At 41.2% G+C, this 20,164-nt stretch overlaps 1 protein-coding gene across 9 annotated transcripts; it reads right to left on the bottom strand.

The window, feature by feature from the left end:
• Positions 1-422: 422 nt before the first annotated feature.
• nek1 (NIMA-related kinase 1) lies at positions 423-20,046 on the bottom strand. 9 transcript variants are annotated; one of them, XM_034582828.1, is made up of 36 exons: positions 19,913-20,046; positions 18,931-19,079; positions 18,726-18,822; positions 18,497-18,594; positions 18,147-18,230; positions 17,994-18,061; positions 17,805-17,891; positions 17,274-17,328; positions 16,787-16,987; positions 16,630-16,702; positions 15,805-15,956; positions 15,526-15,585; positions 15,158-15,217; positions 15,027-15,074; positions 13,812-13,892; positions 13,520-13,692; positions 13,313-13,435; positions 13,112-13,214; positions 11,489-11,575; positions 10,830-10,913; positions 10,642-10,719; positions 8,393-8,488; positions 8,071-8,283; positions 7,913-7,966; positions 7,126-7,366; positions 6,176-6,301; positions 5,908-6,084; positions 5,363-5,566; positions 5,161-5,266; positions 4,877-4,953; positions 4,568-4,785; positions 3,845-4,002; positions 3,113-3,504; positions 2,640-2,773; positions 2,054-2,186; positions 423-1,300 (listed from the first exon to the last, which is right to left on the bottom strand). In XM_034582828.1, the coding sequence occupies exons 2-36, from the start codon at positions 19,045-19,047 to the stop codon at positions 1,287-1,289; spliced, it is 4,272 nt and encodes a 1,423-aa protein (XP_034438719.1). In that variant the 5' UTR covers positions 19,048-19,079; positions 19,913-20,046; the 3' UTR covers positions 423-1,286. The 9 variants fall into 9 exon arrangements, with proteins under 9 accessions (XP_034438719.1, XP_034438721.1, XP_034438720.1 ...); XM_034582830.1 differs by having other exon boundaries at positions 5,411-5,566; XM_034582829.1 differs by having other exon boundaries at positions 13,313-13,432.
• Between the last annotated feature and the right edge of the window lie 118 nt (positions 20,047-20,164).

Below are 20,164 nucleotides of genomic sequence, written 5' to 3'. Positions count from 1 at the left end.
TCCTGGATATCATGGTCACAACCTTCATATAATGCAAATTGATTTTTAACTTTAGTCTTATAGTTATTTTTATGTTTCTTAATGCTCCTTGAATGTATCATAACTATACAGTATGTACACAATCTCTATTTTGTACGAGGGCAGCATCACGCAGATGTGTTGTTGTACTGTGTAAATTAACTCATTTATATGTTTGTATATATATATATATATATATATATATATGTACGTTTGTTTCTTCTGTTTCTGGAATAATTTGACTTCCATTATGCTGTAGAACCTTTACTTGTATGTTTTTACAAGTTACACATTGCTTGCTTCAGTTGAGGGTGTTGTATTATTAAATATATACAGTATATTATATAAAAACAATAAAAAGAATACCTCAAATAAAAAAAGAAAATTGGAGAATTAGACGTCAGGTTCTCGAAAAAAAGTTTTTATTACTTCAAAAAATATTTACAATATTTAATTTGTAGTCATATAGGAATTATTGTTTATATCTGTATCATTGCTTACTTATCAGTGCTCTGCACTGAACATAAATATAACCAGGCTCTCCATCATCACGCTCAGCACGTCAGTGCCATAGTCTTGCTACAGTAGCTTGGCAGCAGTCAACAGTCTCACAGTAATCATATAATTACAATAATTAAAATGGGTTAACTGAAACAGTAGGAAATGTGGAAAAATGTCTTGTATAATATTTAACTTCTTGTTTGGTGAAAATTGTATTAAGAAAAGGAGGTTCCGTTGGTTCTGAGTAAATTATGATACATTTGTTTCCAGGGTGACCTGGTTTTGAAGCTATGGTTTAGTGTGTGTGACAGTTAGAAAGAGAGAGCACCTGAGAGGACCAGATGTTTGCCTGCCAAAATAAAATGAGGAGTCTATATGAGCAACCAACAACAAATTGTGACATGATAGTTTCTACTATGAATCAGTGTGACAATACACGTGTGTCATTCACTAACAGACAAAGCTTCACAAACATCTGACAGAACCATAAACTTTGGTAAATAACTACATGTTTTGTTAATGCACTTTTTGAATGAACACTGGTTAGAAAAGAGTGTCAGGTGCTGATAGTCAAAAGTATGAAATACATCCTTGAGTTGACTAGTAATTCATCATGCAAGTGTGCCAGGAACACTGTCGGATGCACAGCTGCGACATGTCATGCATAGATTCTTCTGCCAATGATGTACGTCATGGGAAGACATCAGATAGCAAGCAGATTGTCGTAGCTGCCAGCATGGCTGCCAGCAGTTCCATCGCAGAAAGCATTACTCATCATTATCTACAAAAGAGAGAAAGCAAAGAATCACGTTGAGACAGATAATTCATTAAAGAGGTTCATTGGTTAGAGTAGTTTAAATAAAGAGAGAATCAATGAGGCAACCAAATATTTAATGGAACAACGGGCATCACAAATGACTTAAAACCCAGAGCTGTGACCTCTGGAACATTGGGGGGGATGGATAATGTGATTATAACCGACACACTATTAAAAACAACTGCAGTGAATGGGTTTGTTCTCTGATAGCTGCCTCAGTTACATTTCAAAATATAGCAAGTGTTACTGCAGTATGGATGGGAGCCATAAGGTACATCTTCACAGATCATGAGATAAATCCTCCAAGCAGATACTTGACATTTGCATCAACAATCTATTCTTCCTCTGACAGGAGTAAAAATAGAAAACCAAAAAATTGTCAAATAGAGACGTTCAGAGGGAAAATGTATCAGAAGATTTCTGAGGGAAACATTTCAAATTCAAAACTTTAAGTTTTACATCCATCTTGACAAAGAGCAAGACAAAGCAGACAGATAGTGTTAAAGGTGCATTTCACATTTATTTAGCCGCTTTACAACCCGAAAGTGACACAGAAACTCAGGAGGTAAGTGTGCAGTGGAAAATGGAAATTACTTGAAAAAAACATGACAAAAAACATGTTATGATGCAATTGAAATGAAATAGAAAAGCAGTTTTTCAGCGACACAATGGAAATGATAGAAAAGACTTAAGTATATACAATAAGCTACTGCTCACCTTCTTGGTATGCGCCATCTGCCATCACTAGATGCAGGATGTTGGGATAAAGGTGCTGGTGCTCAGTTCCCAAAATGCTTAAGACCAAACTGGAGCCCAGGTCAATGTTCTCGTCTTCATCTTCATGTATAGCCTTGATCACCAAAACAACAAGACATCCATTCAATCAAGTCAGTCTTCTAAAACTCAACTTTGAAGTTGTTTGGATGACCTAAAGATTAAAGATTCTTTCCCTTGTTTGGTCCTCTGACAACATAACAATGGGAACTTCATTTTGCTGCATTTAATTAAAAAAAGTTAGTAAGTAAGACTATAGCAGAATTGACGACATGCCAACGCCAGACACGCCTATCTACAAACCAATCAATGTTTAGTATAGGTTGACGCAGCCCACATAGGCAATGACAACAGGATGCGCATATATATATTATACAAATTTAGTGCTCTTCCTAAAGTAGAATATGAAACCAAATCTATCCGGAACAAATGTAAACCATGTAAAAGAGACATGAACCTTGGTTCAGACCATGGTCCCGACTTTCAGGTGTGAAAACTCCCTTAGAGCGAAATAACAAATATTTTATACCTTAATCTTATTATAGGCCTCGATGAACTTCTCAAAGCCCATCTGCTGCTCCAGGTTGAAGCGAAGCTCCTCCAGTCGGCTGAAGATGCTGTCATGAAGCTCAGCGTCTCCGCCCTGCTCCTCTCCACTGCCATCTGTAACGCAGCAGGATTCGTCAGTTCAGTTCTCATAACACTGTTACACTTCGGGTCTTGGAGATGCTTAGACGGCAAAAATTACCAATTTTTGGTTTAATGGTCACATACTAAAGGCATGAATCGTCTGTCATTGTAAATATTCACAATGATTATATTCCAAGCTTAGGGAGTTTGCCATAGTTGCTGCTAAAAACTTACTATGACAGCAAAAGTGGTAAAATCAGGGTTTGTTCTTGCATTGAAATAATTAATAAATCAATTATGAAGAATTGCATTCAAAAATAAAATGTATAAATGTTTTAAAAACAACACTTGCAAGTCCATCATTCCTCCTACCTGATTGCCACTCCTCATTGAGCTGGCTGTTATTACTGTGGTTCTCATCTCCCACGCCATTGGTGAGCAACTCCCCTGCCTCCACATCACCCGGACTGCCATTGGAGCATTCTTCATCCTCGTCCTCATCATCCTCCTCCTCCTCTTCGCCTTCTTCTTCCTCTTCATCGTCATCATCTTCTTCGTCGTCATTATCTACAGCCATCTGATTGTTGTCCTGATCCATCTCAGCTGCTATCCTGTTAAAAAACTCCTTGTCTTGGCTCTCTGAAGGGTTTCCATTAAAGTCTCCTGCTCCGACCTCTGGAGGGCCCCTCATTAAGTCTTCGTCTTCTTGCAGCAGTCTCTCCATTGAGGCCCTGATGTCCTGCAGGTCTTCATCCTCATATGCACTAGGGAACAGAGTATATTCTTATTACATACAATATAGGCCATTAGCTGGCTGTATTGATAGCGTCTTTGCAAAAAAATGACCTGCACAATTTTAGAATGTTGTCTCTGACACATAGAAAAATATTAGAATACGAGAAAGGCAAGAAATCCAACTAAATGACCTGTCTTCTTAAGACTGCAGCAATTTGTTTAGAAGTTATAGTACCCACTGAGAGTAGTTAATATACCCACATTACAACATAGAACATATAACCTTCACTGTGTATTTATGGACTGACAATATCACAGAGTTGGGCCTGAGAATGTTTTTGAAATTTCATTTGTTTCTGTTCGTCTTACTCTTCAGTCTCTGACTGGTCATCATCTTTAGCCGCCTCATCCAGGTCCTCGATTTCCAGGTTGTTGTCTGGGGCAACATTAGCATTACCAGCCCCTGCAGAGTCCTGCTGAGCACTGAAGAGACGACTGAGATCTGGTAGAGAGCAGGTCCGCAGCATCTGACAGCACAAAGCACACTGTGAAATATTTTGATGGCCTTACATGTGAAAACAAGGTGATGAGTAAATGTATAGTGTGCTTGGATCTGGTGTTGTGACACAAATGAAATGTAGAAAATGTAACTACTAAAGAAAACAACCAAACCCCAAAAGCACAGTGACCAAACCTGCCTCATTCATATTTCATGTTGCTCTTTGTATGGATATAAAAAAATGTTGAGCTAGGTTCTGCAGATCTCAATGTCCAGGATGAAGGTAATGATAGATATAGGTTGATGGATGTCTTTTCTGTCCTATCAGGCCCTCTGCAGGTTCAGACTATGTGAATAATGGCACCAGCTCCATTCCATTCCCCCTCATTAATAAAGAAGACTGAAATCCTTCCTAAAAATACCCCACAAGCCTCGGCATTACACCAGGAACAGCTGCTCCCTGTTACATCTAAAACAGTCATGGATCTAAAACATAAAAAAATTAAACTTAGACTACCCCCACTGTTCTTTCCATCATTACCAAGGTAATTACCAGACAAAACTCTAATGCATAATGTTCAGGCAGTGATCACCTTGGGATTGTTGGCATCAAACATGCCCGTAGAGAGTCCAATGAGGAGGGAGTTGTGGTGTTTGGTGCGCAGAGGTGAGACGGAGCGTGAGCGAGAGGCCAGAGAGGACGATGATTCATCCATAGAGGACTGGGCTGAGAGCACTGAGAGGGCAGCAGTGCGTCGGTGGGCTGGGGAGCACAACTTCATAAACAGAGGCTCCTCGCACTGTGGTAAACCTGGGGAGAGGGAGGGAGGGGGGCAGATTTAATTAGATGATAATCATGCTGAACAGCAAATCATCTTTAATTCTCTAAACAATCATCTCACTTGAAGATTCTGTGGGTTTCTCCACACTCCTCTCACCCTCCTTGGTGCCTGTTGGTCTTTTACTGCCCTCTGATGGCCTATAAGTGAAATACACAAACATGTAAGAAATTGTTCTCAGAGACATGTTACCTTTTATAAGCTGAAACACAATAACCTTGTTCACTTAAATACACTGGGACAGTGAGCTTAACTCATATTGGGGTCAGGGAACAATCAATATGTTTTCATTTTGGCGTGAAACAGCAAAGTTCTTAATATGAATGATGATAAAGATGAAAAGTCACATTGGCTGCTGGCCGTCCTGTTCCCATGCCTGCTGCACACCCGCTGGAGGATGCAAGGCCTGTTTCGGTGTGTCCTCGAGAACAACTGACTCCACGTCTGCTAGATCTGAAAGAATTTTCAGGCCAGATAGGATTGCATTGTACTAAAATATATATACTTGGAAATGAGGAAGATAGGCTCAATATAAGGTTGAGTAATAACCATGAGCCTCAGTGAGGTTGGGTGGCAGTGGCACTGTTTCAATTGTACCGGCCACAGATGTTTCCTGATGTGAGGACTCTGTTGGAGCAGAACTCTCCTTTTCAAATGCAGGGCTCAGAAGCACAGCAGATGGTGTTGGCTCAGAGGTCAACACTTCTTTAGGTGTCCTCTCCACCTCAGGTACTGCAGCCTGGTTAGATTTATCTGTGAAGAATAATCAACAGTGAGTGAATTTATATCATGACTTTCAATGAGTCTGAAACAGCCCATGAAAAGTAAAAAAAAAATAAAAGAAATATTTGCTGATGTAAATAATTTTTAACTGCTGTGTGTCCTCAAGAATTTATATTGAATGGAACAGTCAAATGAAGAGAAGGGTGATGAAATTATGACAAAACTAAAATATTGACATATCTAATCATAAAGGGAGAGAACCAATAAACAATTACTTGATTAAAGCTTTGAGGTTTACAAGCTTGTTTTTTTTGTATGGCACAAGTTCAAGATGTAGATGGTGAGAATATGAAAACTGAATGAAGACTAACCGAGGCAGAGAAGGTCTTTCTCACAGATGTAGACATTCTCCAGCTGCTGGGTGAGAGGCTGAAGCTCGGCCTCCTGAAGGATTCGAAGCACCTGAGAGTCTGGACTCGCTCTCCACATCTTCCTCTGAATTTCCTCCTGAAGCACATCCATCTTTATAACTTCACCCGCTGTTTGCTCTGACAGAAATAAAAAGGACTCACATGTTTTCTGTGCCCACTGTTCATTTTCAGAGAGATGTGCATGTCATTCAGGAAGAAGCCAGCTCACCAATGGTTGAGATGCAGGTCTTCTCTAGAGTTTGTTGGGCTACAGAGAGGACAAGTGGAAGTCCTGCCTCCCACTTCTTCCTGTCTCCACCAGAGGACGGCCTTTCGTCTGGAGACACTGGGGTGTCTGGTCAGAGAGAGGTTGAAAAACTGAGCAAAACCTTTCGCAAATGTATTTATATTTTTGACTTCACTGTGGCCACATCATTTCCACAGCACAAGTATTAACATGTAGGATTACTTGTGCTATAAAGCAAAGCTAAACAAAATCTGTGGCCGTTTCAAATGGAAATTTACCTATAAAACTACTTAAAGTTCAGTTCAACCGAAATTCAACTTTATCACAAAATAAAACAAAACAAACTCAAACCAGTGCAGTTTCAGTCTACACAATTTTTTCCCCACTCATATGAGTTCACTGTGACCCCTGAAATCAGTTAATCTTTCCGTACAAGGCCAAAAACATGTTTTGTGAGGCAATCCTGACCTTTGACCACCCAAATCGAATCAGTTAATCCGTGTGTCTAAGGGAACATTTCTGCCAAATTTGAAAAGATCCTCTCGAGGAATTGTAAAGATATCATGTTCATGAAGCAAAAAAAGGTTTTGTGATGTCACAGTGACCTTGACCTTTTTTCCTCCTCGAGTCCAAGTGTAAATGTTGTGCCAATTGTAATGAAATAACATGTTGCTAATATATCTTGTTCACAAAAACATGAGGTCACAGTTAACTTGACCTTTGACCTTGTACCACAAAAATCGAATCAGTTCATCTGTGAATCCAAGTAAATGTTCTGTACCACATTTGAAGACATTCCCTCAAGGACAACGTACAACCGACAGCATAATGCCTCAGGCCAATGGCTGTCACCAGCGTAGAGGGATACAAATAATCTTGTTTCTGTTCATGAATGGGACATGAGAGCTTTGTCCTGTGGAAGAATAACTCACTAATCATTGTGGCACAGGTTTGCTCTAAGGTTTGCTGAGCCACAGGCAGTATAGGCAGTTCAGCTGCATCCCACTTCTTTCGGTCTCCGTTGGAACCGGGACGACTCTTTGTGTCAGACAGGTTCTGCTGGGGAGCAGCACTTGGTTCTGCAGGGGGTGGAACCGCCTCCATTCCCTCCTCCCCTGGACTTTGGACTTTTAGGTTCTGGTTAAGTCGGTGCAGTATCTGCTTTTTCTCACTCTGTTAGACGAAAAGGATTAAGTAGCATTATCTTTCTGAAAATGGAATCAGAAATCTAAGCCCACGACATTAAAGCAACACTATGGAACTCGGTCAGCGAGTACAATATCCTGTAAGAAGTGTGTAAGTTGCAGCTTACATTGCCAGAGTCAGGCCCAGCAAGTTCAAAAGTGATGCTGAACAGTGGATCACTTAAAAGGACTTAGACGTCTTTAAAAACCAGCATTTATCTCAAATATTTGATGAGCAAACTTTTAAAATATCAAGAATTCTACACAGACTTCGGTGTATTTGTAACAGCGGCAGCTCTTCTGGTTCAGGAAGTCGGGGATCATGGTAATAACCACCGTTCCGTTGTGTTTCAGTTCAGTGAATGGGACTACGCAGTCGCAGCTCAACACTTTGATGGGATTTGTTTTTTCTCTGCATGAAAAACAGTTTACTCAGACACAGAGCCCAACAGGAATAATCATCATGTGTGGCTGCAGAGGGCACTTTTGCTCAGTAAAAGTTACATAATGTTGCTTTAATAACTGATACACTCACCTGGATGACTGTTGCAGTCTCCAGCACAGGCAAGATTGCCTTTAGTGGAGTAATCTGACAAACACAAAATAAAAAATTGATATACCCAAGCCAAGCAATACATACATACAAGAAACACATGATAGAGGGCCTGAAGGACTTTGTAAATGTATACTGACTGCTCCAACATTCTTCAGGGCAGCAGTCATGGATATGACTGGGGTGGAAGTTTTGGATGGAGGCAGGGCCGGTGTGCTGGGAACTGCTTCTGGTTGAGACAGATTGGGCTGTGGAAGAGGACTGTCGGAGGTAGTTGAGACTGCTACTGCTGCTGCCGCCACCGCTGCTACATTCCCTGCTGCCATGCCAACCTTCATCCCCCGAACTACAAGCTTCCACAACACACAATACCCATCATTAGATTATACTTGCACCAGCAAGGCCAGGTAATGTTACTGACAGAGGAATGTTAGCTTGAAACAAAAAAATGAATGAGCTTACATGGTCCTGCCAAGCTCTCTTTTCTCTCTCATATGCCTCCTTCCTCTTCTTCTCCAGTTGCTCCTTCAGAACAGCAGCACGGGCATTTGCTTGGGCCTGTCAGGTACATATAAACATACAAAATTATGTATAGTGAAGCTATGCTAAAGTCAGAGGTGAGTGTGGCAGCGGGACTTGGAACTCTTAGAGGTTTGCCAATAGCAGCTTTGTGTTATTTTCTCTACACTGGTTGCCAGGTAGTTGTAGCATTGATTATACCGCTCACTAACAGAGCTCATGCTGGTCGAGATTATAACTACATCTTTGATCTTGTAATCACCAGTAAAACAACAGAGGAAACAAATCACAGGCTGAGATAGTCATGAAAGGGGGTCCGCTTATGCCAAGTTCAGAGTAGAGGACTTTCAAAGTTGTCGCATCACTATGCAGATCACAAAACATGACTTGTTGTCGTGTGTTCAGGACTCTTGCAGTCGTTGTGAGTTCATACTATTCAACTGCAGTGTTTCCCCTACATGCAGGTGGTGCGCCTATCAGAATTATGACCACCATTGCCAACTTTTCTGTTCATAACAACGATCATAAGAACAAGCACAGAGTAGGCCTGTCGCGATAATTACTATATTGATTTATCGTACGATATATAAACATGAACTTGATAATTTTGCTGACCTCGATAAGGTGCGCATTGTGTTTCAATGCGTGTTTATTTACATAAGAATGTCACCAACATTTAGGGAATTGTGCCGCTTCTCTTTGCATCTGATAGCAAGGCAGAGTTAACACTCACAGAGCAAAACACACAGTGAAGCAAACTGAGATGAAGTGAAAACATTTTGGGTTAAAGCTGGATAAGAGAGGAGAGCCTATTAACGAGGATCTAGGTATGGGTGACATGGGCAGCTAACCAAGACGGCATCATGTTGGGGACGGCAAAGGGCGATCACGAGAAAAAGAGGAACGTTAACATTGGCGCGATCAGTTTTCTATTGCTTATTTTCATGTCATGTCACGTTAATGATATCATGTCACAGTGTGTGTCAGTTAACCTTGTCAGAGTGGAAATCCTGTTTCCAGTTTGTGAGCATCGAGCAGAGAAGCTAAGGTCTAACACACTTAAAGGGAAAGATGGGGAGGGTTGAGAAAGGGGGAGCAGGGGAATCTATCAAATAGCGCACCTCTAACTTTGTACAGTACTGATGCAATTATTAAAATCAGTCACACTGCGAAATGCTACCAAATAAACCACAATCCATCAATAATACTATGAATGTATAGTTTCACAGACATATTGTTAAATTTTTTCATGAAATCTTTAAGAATAATATAAAACCAGACCGCAGCTGAAGCAGAGAGGAGCTCCTCCAAGCTGAAGCTCATCAAGTCCTATCTGAGGTCCACCATGTCACAGGAACGCCTTAGTGGCCTTTCTGTGATTAGTATTAGCTAGGGGATGGGCAAAATTATGTCATTGATGACTTTGGCTTCACCTCCGCTGCTACAACTCCATCCAAGGGGATGGCGACAGGTCACACACTACACAAAATGTCCGCCTCGTATGTCTGGTCTCCACAAAACATTTGATCCCGAAAACACACACAAGAGTCAGACTGATCCTCCTGCTCTTCTGTGTCATCCTGCTCTCAGTGACACATCAAGCAGGAGAGGTGAAACTCTTCATGGACGTCACATCCCAGTTGTATAGAAATGGCAATTCATGGTAATTATTCTCAACTTTGCCAGTGTTAAAACATAACTCAGAAAATATAACTTAATATTTAATAATTACAAACTTAAATGTTTTACTTTGTGTGGCTCATACTCAAACTGAACCAATACTACTAAATTAATGTATTTCGTCCTTCACATAAAAGCAATTGGCTGAAATCACAGGGCACCTCACCACTACATGGACTCCGGCACTCTCATTCGCTGTTGTCATCACCGATTCATCTAGCCTGCTAGAAATTAATCCAAATCTGCAACATGTCGACTCTCTTGAAAGGCGTCTTTGAAGAATTCACACACAGCCACTGCAAATCCAACACAGATTTGGCTCCAATCTGGATCTATTGAATTTAAATTTGGTTTCAAAAGGAGAGTGTTGGACCTTGGCGGAGGTATGCGGTCTCTGAGTGCAATTCTAGTTAATGAAATTAAATCTGAAATATTTTGAAAATAAATATAGTTAAATAAATAAAAATAGTATATTATAAAACAGAAAAGTTTTAAGTTCCTCACAGACTCACCTTTAAATCCTCTATCTTCTTTCTCCTGAGCTCTGCCTCCTCACTGGATTCCTGGCTGTCTGAACCATCACTGTCATACTGAAACAAACAACAACAACCGCCATAAGCCACAATGTCACAATGTCACAGAAAAACAGTAAACACTTTTGTGGAAGGTATTCTAAGAATCTAAGAGACGATCATTGTACCTTCTCTCCTCTGAGTCGAGCTTTGATCTGCTGACGCTCATTGAAATTCAGCAAGCGGATCTGCCTCAGTTTCTTCAAGTACTCCTGACAACAAATACAAGAGTGTTACATACTGTGTGGTATAAACACCCACACAGACACTGAGTAGGATGCAGCATTGATATCTGCAGTCACATTCAAATAGCATACACGGGTAGCACTTCTACAATGTGAAAGCTTCATTCAACACATATGATGTTAGCATCTGCATGTTAACAGACCATTCATTCAGGCAGAATAGTCGTGCAGTTGTCAGTGCAATAAAGATGCTTACACTTGTATTCCATTCAAAGCAAAAAACATGTAAGACACTGAAAAGCTGAGGTGGCGAGGTTATTCAAAATAGGACCAAACACACAATAAACAAAAACAATGGCATTCATTGTTTATCGTTGTGAAGATTAACAGCCATTAAATGGTAAAACTAAAAATAGTCAAACAGTTCACATTGGACAGAGGAGCAACACACATTATGGAAGGAGTTGGCATGGGTCTGAGCTGCTGGTTTGAATTAAGGGCGTGCTTGAGGGATTTTAGTGTACACATATGAGACGTGCCGGGTCAGACGTGCCATGAGTGAGGCGGAGTGTGAGGCTGGGCATTCGAGCCAGGGCTCCTACCTCCTCTTCTTTGTTGGCTCTGGGTCTCCTGCACTGAGCCGAACCGGCCCGGCTTCCATAGAGTGTGGCCAGGTTTTGCCGGGTGCCCTGTTTACCATTTAATTTAACCACATTTTAGAAAGGACGCAGGCCTCAAATCCAACTGTAACAACAGTCATGAGTTGGGGCCAAGATGTATTTAAAGCTGCATTAATCAAAGGTTTTATATTAACACTGAATCAAATTACTACATGTTAAGACAGTGAGGCCACTCGTTATGATGAACCCACAGAATTATCTCTCATACTTTTTAGCCTATTCAGCTTATGGCCTACAAATTTGGCATTTGGTTCAGTCTTACCACTTTCATCAATACTGTTTCCAGAAAAACATTGATAAACAGACTGTGGTTTACATGTCAAGCACCAAACAGCAAACATCTATCTATCCATCACCTATCTAATTAAAGAAATCTCTGTATGTTCATGTCTGTTCATCTTATCAGCTTTACACTTGGCATGTGCTTGATTAAACAGTGAACAGCTCTTTGTGCAGCAGGGTTGGTGCAGCTTCAGGGATCTGTGGACCCAGTCCAGGAGCAGGTCTTCACTTCAGAATGATAATAATGTAATTTGTCCCACTTTAACGGATTCAAAAAGACCAAAAGGACAGACAGGAGTGTAAATTACACTGTAGAAATAAATACAGACCTTAGAGGAGGTCTTGACATCTAGAATAAGTGAAGTCACCTGTATGAGTCTACATGTGCAGTAGGGATGTCACCAGGTAGTAAACTCGTTACAACCCCTGGTGTTACAGATTAAACCGGACATTTAGAAAGAAAAGACTCACACAAGAAGTTGTGTGCAATGTTTAATTACCCAGACTTTTAAAGTCCACTTTTGCTTCATTGTAAAGTGTGCAGCGCTCTACACTGGGTTCGGACAGAAAAATCTAAATCCCTTGTCGGCTCAGTCACTACTTAGTGGGTGTCAGACAGGAGAATGTAACTCTGCTGACACTTTCCCTTTATAACTGCAGCATCAGACTACGTATTGATAACTAGTAATGTGGGCGATACCACTCAAAAGTTAACCAAACAAGTTTTATGTCTGTAACATAAAACATAACATGTGGCCACTGGGTAAGTCATAGAATCAGTATGTGCCTGATCAGCGTGGAACACCAGTGGAACACCAGGCTACAGCAGCAACCCTATTTGTGCAGGCAGTATATTCTACAACTAGGCGGCAGAAAAGCTCTGAAACAAACAGTTCACTTGGCTTATCTAATTGATAAGATTGGAGGTTCTTTCACTTCTTATACAGTCTGTTTTAAGGCGTTGCCATTATGTACACCAGGCAAGCAAATTACCATAGACTTCATGGTTTTTGAACTATGATATAAAAGTGGCTCATTGTCACTGCAATTCACACAGCATTGTGTTGTTTGATTCAGTGTTAATACTGGAATTAATGCTTATTGGAGCTCTTAAATTCCTATTATTTGAAAGAGATACATCAACACACACAGTTTGTGAAAGGTCATAGTCGACAACATGGAAAAGGGTTGATATATCGATAAAAAAAACGTAACACTCAATGTGGTTACCCTTAACATTCCAGTGTAAGTCACACTACGTACCAGTTGTCCTTCAGCACGGACCTTGTTGAGCATAGCTTCTCTCTTACGCTGTAAAAACTCCTCGACCTGATTAGCACGGCCAGGAGCCACCTGACCACGCTGCCTGAAAACAGAATAAGACACTTAGTACTACACATTTACATGCGATGACAACAGATGTGTAGTGTTATTTACTGATTAGAGAGAGGCTACTTGACCGACCTGCTGAAACGAGCTTGTACAGAAGCAAACTGCAGTCTCTGAAGTTCTCTCTTGATTGCATCGTGGTTTAAGAGATGGGCAGGGCTGCTGGGCAGCACTGGTCCAGCTGCAGCAGGTACACTTCTTACATACACAAACAGATAACGCTGTTAATACGATGATTTTTACTGCATAACATGTCTGATAAAGGAAGACGTGCGATCTCACCGAATGGGACTGCCTGGCGTTGCCGAGGATGCCTCCCTACCAATGTCTTTAGGCTGAGGTTTAGACATTTGATCCAGAGCAGCGTGGTAGTGTTCATAAGGGCTTTTGCTCAGCACAGAGCCTGGGACAGGGGCGCCAACACCTGCAGCCCTGTTTCGACCACCTACAAAACACTGAGATTGCAGGAGAAAGTTTGTTGTGAGCAAGAAGTGTGTATGCTGTACTTAAATGTAAAAGAAGGATATCTAGTAGAAGATCTTTGTATTATTAAACAGAAATGGGTGTCCAGTACCTTCCTCTCTGGGCTGCTACCTCCACTAGAACTCAGAACGTGCTTCCAGCCCTGTTCTCTGGCTTGGTTTATACGATTGATCTGTAAAAGATCACTGTTTCATAGACCCCGTTCAGAACTGGGATTAACATGCTTCCTGAGTGATCCAATCACAAGTAGTCAGCACTAAGTACAGGTTTGAACAAACCCTTATATATCCTGAATGCGTCCTGAGATCTGATTACTCACACCACATTTTCTTCACTGTGTGAACACCAAGGTGTTCTGGGCCCCACATTACGGATCGCCTATTCAGCTGTCGCCTCTAACCTGCTACAGTTTCAAGGAATCAAACATACTTTTATGCTACTCAGAGCGCATACATAGATTTGTTTGTAGCCACAATATCAACACTGACCAACAAATGATGATTGATGCTTTTTTCTCCAAAAGTTAAAATCCTGATGGCAGAGCTGCCACATATCTGTTCTTTCAGACCCTCCCGCTGGGTCTCTTTTTCTCTCGCTCTGTCTCTCGCTCTGTCTCTGGCTCTGTCTCTCGCTCTGGCTCTGTCTCTCGCTCTGTCTCTCGCTCTGTCTCTCGCTCTGTCTCTCGCTCTGTCTCTCGCTCTCTCAAACCCACACACACACCAACATTGTCATTGGACACATCTGTTAACTCAGACTGGGTTAAAACAACATAATTAAGTCAAACACAAATGACGCAAGTGTTTAAGGTATGAACAGACTTAGAGTTGACCACTTGTGATGGGATCTCTCAGGATGGATGTTAATACCAAGTCTGAAAAGGGCCTTAGTACATTGACCCTTGCAAAAGCTTATTTATCACTGTGGTGACTTGATTTACTACATAAAAGAACAAATTCTTTGAGAATATAGGACGAGATGTTGAATATGCCTTGTACGTTTGAAGGTCTTCTGCACAATTTAGATTACTAACTTCACAGTTGTGCACCTGACAAATGCACAACTAGCATCATCAAGTGTTTTGGGCTTGTGATCAATGATACAGGCTAAACTTGAAGGTACGCTGAGGCTAAAAGGTAAATCTGACTGGCTAATGGCTTGTATGGCAGTACTATGAAAACCATGTGGCCCGTTCAGTAGATCAGACGTCATTACTTCCTTGCCTTTTTAAACTAAACACTTTCCCTTTTTTGAACATAGGACAAGATGGAGAATATCCCTTGTAATAATAATACCCGTCTGCACTCACCTTTTCCTTTTCATATCTCTTCATTTGTTCTGCTTTAAACAGGAACATCTGGAGATGACACAGATAACAGAGACAACTGAAAGTGGGAAGACAATTACAGACTTCAAATATGGACTCAACACCGTGCTCACCTGCTCTCTCTGTTTCCTTTCTTTCTCAATCAGCTCCATCTTTTTCTTTCTGATCCCTTCCTGCAGTGTGAGGAAAAAGCATGTCAAACAAAACAACAGCATCTTTAAGAAACCCACTTTGAGGCAAGAGGAGGAGGACAGCTCTGTCACTGGGCAGGCGGGCGAGGAGGGAAAGGTCGGTTAATAGAGAAATCAAGCAGAACATTTCAAATAGAGCCGGGGGATGAAAACGGGATCAAGCACAATGAGAGAGGGAAAACAAAAAATGCTGGTAGGAAGACACACATTTTAATGTGTGTGTAAATGGGGACAGAAAAAGGAGGGGAATCCAACAGTAAATACAAGTTATGTGGGGCTCTCAGCTGTACCTCGTGTTTTTTCCTCTCTTCCTCGTCCTCTCTTCTTTGGGAGGGTGCTGGGAGAGGGGCCTGAGCAACATATGACACCGGGGTTCAGAGGTTGCCAACACACTATGATGTTAAGACAGACACTCACACACACAGATGGGAGAGGCCTCCAACATGCCAGACTAGGAGCTCAATGTCAAACACAGCTTTTTTTAAACACAGAGCAAAAAAACAACAAAAAACCAGGAGTGAAGCTAAAAAATCCGAGCAACTTGTCATCACCTTCTACAGCCTACTGACCGGTTTATGTTTAACAGCTGGTTTCCTCTCCGCTGGCTTTTTGGCTGCATCTGACAACTTCTTCGCAGTTAAAGGCACTCCGTATTTGGTGGCTGGTTTTGTGATCTTCTGGGCTGGGGCGAGTGGTATGGACCCAGCAGCAGAACGCTTGGCTGCTCATACAAGTGAAAAAAACAGCAGAGACTGTGTGTGACCATGCTGACTAACAATAATAACTTTATTTGTATAGCACTTATCTAAACAAGGTTACAAAGTGCTTCACACAAAAGTCCATGGCAAAAATAAAAATTAATAAGTAAGATAAATACTGCAATTGAAAAAGCAAAGCTTGAAAATTACTGCAAATGGTGGTGATCAAAAACTGCTCCATCCTGCCTGAGAGACACGTACTTGATCAGATATCTCATGACAGATGGTAATACCAGGTCTGAATGGGTCTGTCTTCCACCATCTGTAGTGGTGTGATTTTGCTATCTAAAATTGTCCCAAATAGTTAACTATTTAATTTGGCACAAAATGTCAGGACAATGCAAGACCAAGACTCATTCGTAGGTGAGGGAGGTATGGGTGGAAGCCAACAGTCTTTTACAGCTCTAAATCTCTCTCTGTACTTGCAGTACTCATGTTAAAGCAGTGTAGGATTTCAACAAATACCTCTCATAAGAGTACTATAGTATATTGAGGAATTCAGTTGTCCCACACACACTTTTTTTCAAAATAAATTTTAGTCCATTTAAAAAATCCTTGAATTATATAAAACATACAGGGGCTCCAAGTTTTAAAAAGTATCCTCACATTTCAAATTCAGCTGCAGTGTTTACTTACCCGGTGCTCCCTGCAACACGCCCACTTTAGGCTGCTTGAGAAGGAAAGTGTGGCGGAATTCCTGAGCAATGAGCTGGAATCAGTAGAGAATTCAATTAAAATGCATTTACAGCCTAGATGAGGTAAAATTCTGACTGAATCAAACAACAAGTTGTACCTGTGGTGTGAGGAATCTCTCTATCCTACAGGACAAGTAAGGTTTGTCGAGGACAGTGCTGACTGACGGCCTTTCTCTGGGGTTGCGCTTAAACAGCTGTGCCAAGAGAGAGCGGAGTTCTTGGGAGTAGTGAAGAGACACAGGAGGATATGAGCCGCGAATGATCTTCAGGACTAGGTTCTTCATGTTGCCAGCCTCAAACTGTGAAGCAGAGCAGAGCAGTATGAAGATATCACTGAGGGCAACCAAGTAGTCATACTGTGTGGAGTAATGGTGTGATTAAAAATTTTAAGAAACACATATTTGATAATAATGAGGCACTCAAGACTGATGACACATTCTTTGAAACTTAGCTTGTTAACCCTTAAACATGCAGAATATATAAGGAAGAAACTAAAATCAGTATGTGAGAGAAAGCACTACAGTGCTACATAAGAAACATTATATCCACATTATTTAGTAAACCACTCACACACGGAATACTTACTGCATGCTTAAGAGTGCACATTTCATACAGGACACACCCTAGGGCCCAAATATCACTGCAGATGGAGGGAGAGTAGGGAAAGTAAGAGGAGAGAGCATAAAAATGGATTGTGCAGGGGAAAAGTTCAGGGGTAGGTTTACAGTACATCCATTCATTAATGTATCACTCATTTGCAATTCCGAGGAGAAAAATGAATTGATAGCTGAGAAAACTCCACATTGAACATTGAGTTGTCGGTTCATTAAATTAATTGGCTGTAACTAAAGTGGATTAGATTACAGACACATGTTAAAAGAAAATCAATACTCGCTTGCTGTTGCAGATATACACAGGCAGGCTCACTCGATAAAGCAGAGACATGACACCTTTACATCACCCAGGAGCCACCGACTCTAACTCACTAACATTAACTCGTGCATGACTCATTGTTCAATGGGGGAAAGTGCTTGTCCTCAGGATAACAATTACATATCCATTTATACCACATATACTACAAATACAACAAAGTGGTCCAGAGCATCAAGTTATTACCTTTTGTTGTTGTATGGTTTATTTTCGCAAATCTCTGGTGATAGGTAATATGGTGTTCCTATACAAGTCCTTGCCAGCTCTACAGTGCTGAAAATGAGAAGAGAATGAAAAGCAAATTGTTAATTAACTATTCCCTAATCTTGGCTTTAGAGGGATCTGCTGATCTATTTAGATGACATAGGTACAAACCTATTTAGAACCCTTGCTATTCCAAAGTCCCCAAGTTGTACAGTCCCATCCTTTGTTAAAAAAATATTCTGTGAAGAAACAGATTTCTATTATAAATGACAAATCATTGCCTGTAATCACTGAGGAAGGATACTGTGGTGCATAGAGCAATACCTGTGATTTGATGTCCCTGTGCAGTATTTTACGATCATGAACATGCTTCAGTGCCAGGCAAATCTGCACAAACCAGTCCATGATCTAGGCAAAGGAAAAAATGGTAAACACATATTACACAGTATCAACTTTCCCTGTCTATTAACATTTGCAAATCTAATGACAACTAAGGTAAATTGCAGAAGCATAAAAATAGTCTAAATAGATGTCAAAGACTGGTGAGTATGGAAGTCTAGAATAGCATCAGTTAAGATGCAATATCAATGCGATATACATGATGAACCCTTTTTCAGCCTGTCATCTAGTACGTCTTGGAAGCTCATAGTGGTCTCAAAAAGTTAATGGCTTACTTGATCTTCTGAGAACAGTACTCCTTTCTGAGAGTTGATCTTCTTGAAGAGGTCTCCGCCCTCACAGTAGTCCATCACAATAAACAGACAGCCCGCTTCTGAAAAGTGTAGAATTCAGAGTCAAGTAATATTATAATCATTATATTGAGTGCATTGGGAAATAAGGGCAGAGGATCATCGCTGTGGTTCTTTCGAAGATCTTAAGTGATTTATTTATTCATGTGAATACCTTCAAAAGAATCCTTATACTGGACAATGTTGGGGTGACTCATTTTGGCAAGAACAGCGACTTCTTTTCGAGATTCCTGCCTCTCTCTGTTTGGCATCTGTCAAAGTTAAAGGGAAAGAGGATGGATGAAGGAGCTTGGTAGTGAAAGGGAGCTCATGTTAATGGTTACATGTAAAGCTTGTGAAATAATGTGCATAAGACTTACTCCAGATATGCCAATCTCCTTGATGACATACTGGTGTCCATCCTCTTTTGATTTGACAAGGAGGGCTTTTCCAAATGAGCCTTCCCCGATTTTCTTCAGCTTTTCGTACTTGTCCATGTTACTGGAATGAGTGGCGCCTCGTGCTGGGTCTGCAGAGAGATGAAGCTAATTATGTATTCGAAACGATACGGTTCTATCATATAGCTGCGGTAGTTTTGTAAAAGGCAATAATTTCAGATTGTCAGATTTACCTTTAGCTTCAGCGTACCCTCAGGTTCGGCTTTTAACGTTATTGTGATTAAAAGACGTGATACAACTAAAGATTATTATTTTCAACAACCAGTTCGACAGAGCTTAAATATGATGGTAACACAACTGTTCCTGGTCTCCCCTCTTGTCTCCTCGCTTCCCCATTTTTCTCCCCTCACCCCAACCGGTCGAGGCAGATGGCCGCCCACACTGAGTCTGGTTCTGCTGGTTGATTTCTCTCCACAGTCGCCAAAGTACTTGCTCATTGTGGGAACCGCTGGGTTTCTCTACACATGTTAAGGCCTCGACCATAATATGTTGTGATTTGGTGCTTAAAATGGAACTGAATTGAAAACCTTTTCGTTTTTTGTCATGGATTTTGTGAAGCACTTTGTAACCATGTTTAGATCAGTGCTATACAAGCAAAGTTATTATTATATTATAGTATTGTTGTTGTTGTTGTTAAGTTCAGACATGTCGCTGGTGTGCCCTCCCCATCGAGCTGCCCTGTCACACAGAGCAGTGTGTTTTGTCTCAGGCTGTGATGCTGGGACACAACACACAGTACCGCGGGTAGCAACATTGCTAACGGTACCGTGGCCGCACGGAGAGAGCAGCCCGCCGTACATTAAATACACACACTGTAAGTAAACGACACGCATGCTGCTGACATTATCGAGGCTCACTTGGTAGCAGCGAATACAAGTATTTATGTGTCTGGTACTTTTCTTACCATTAGTCTGTTTCACTGCCGTATCAGAGCTGCTGGGACCTGCTGCCGCTCCTCGCGCTCTCAACCTAACTCAGCTCTCTTTTGCTGCATTTCCATTGGCCGTCTTCCTATTTCTCGACCGCGCATTGGTTTATACAGCTGCCAGTCAACTTCCGTGGTGAATAAGGGGCCTAGTCAGTGTGGACGTTTCTCTTACCATGGCAACCCGTGTAGCAACCACAGGTCGACTGCGGAAGTGTGGCGACGGTGACA

The sequence above is a fragment of the Hippoglossus hippoglossus genome, chromosome 4 (genome assembly GCF_009819705.1).
Source record: "Hippoglossus hippoglossus isolate fHipHip1 chromosome 4, fHipHip1.pri, whole genome shotgun sequence".
NCBI lineage: Eukaryota > Metazoa > Chordata > Actinopteri > Pleuronectiformes > Pleuronectidae > Hippoglossus > Hippoglossus hippoglossus.
This window is presented reverse-complemented; position numbering and strand designations above follow the sequence as displayed.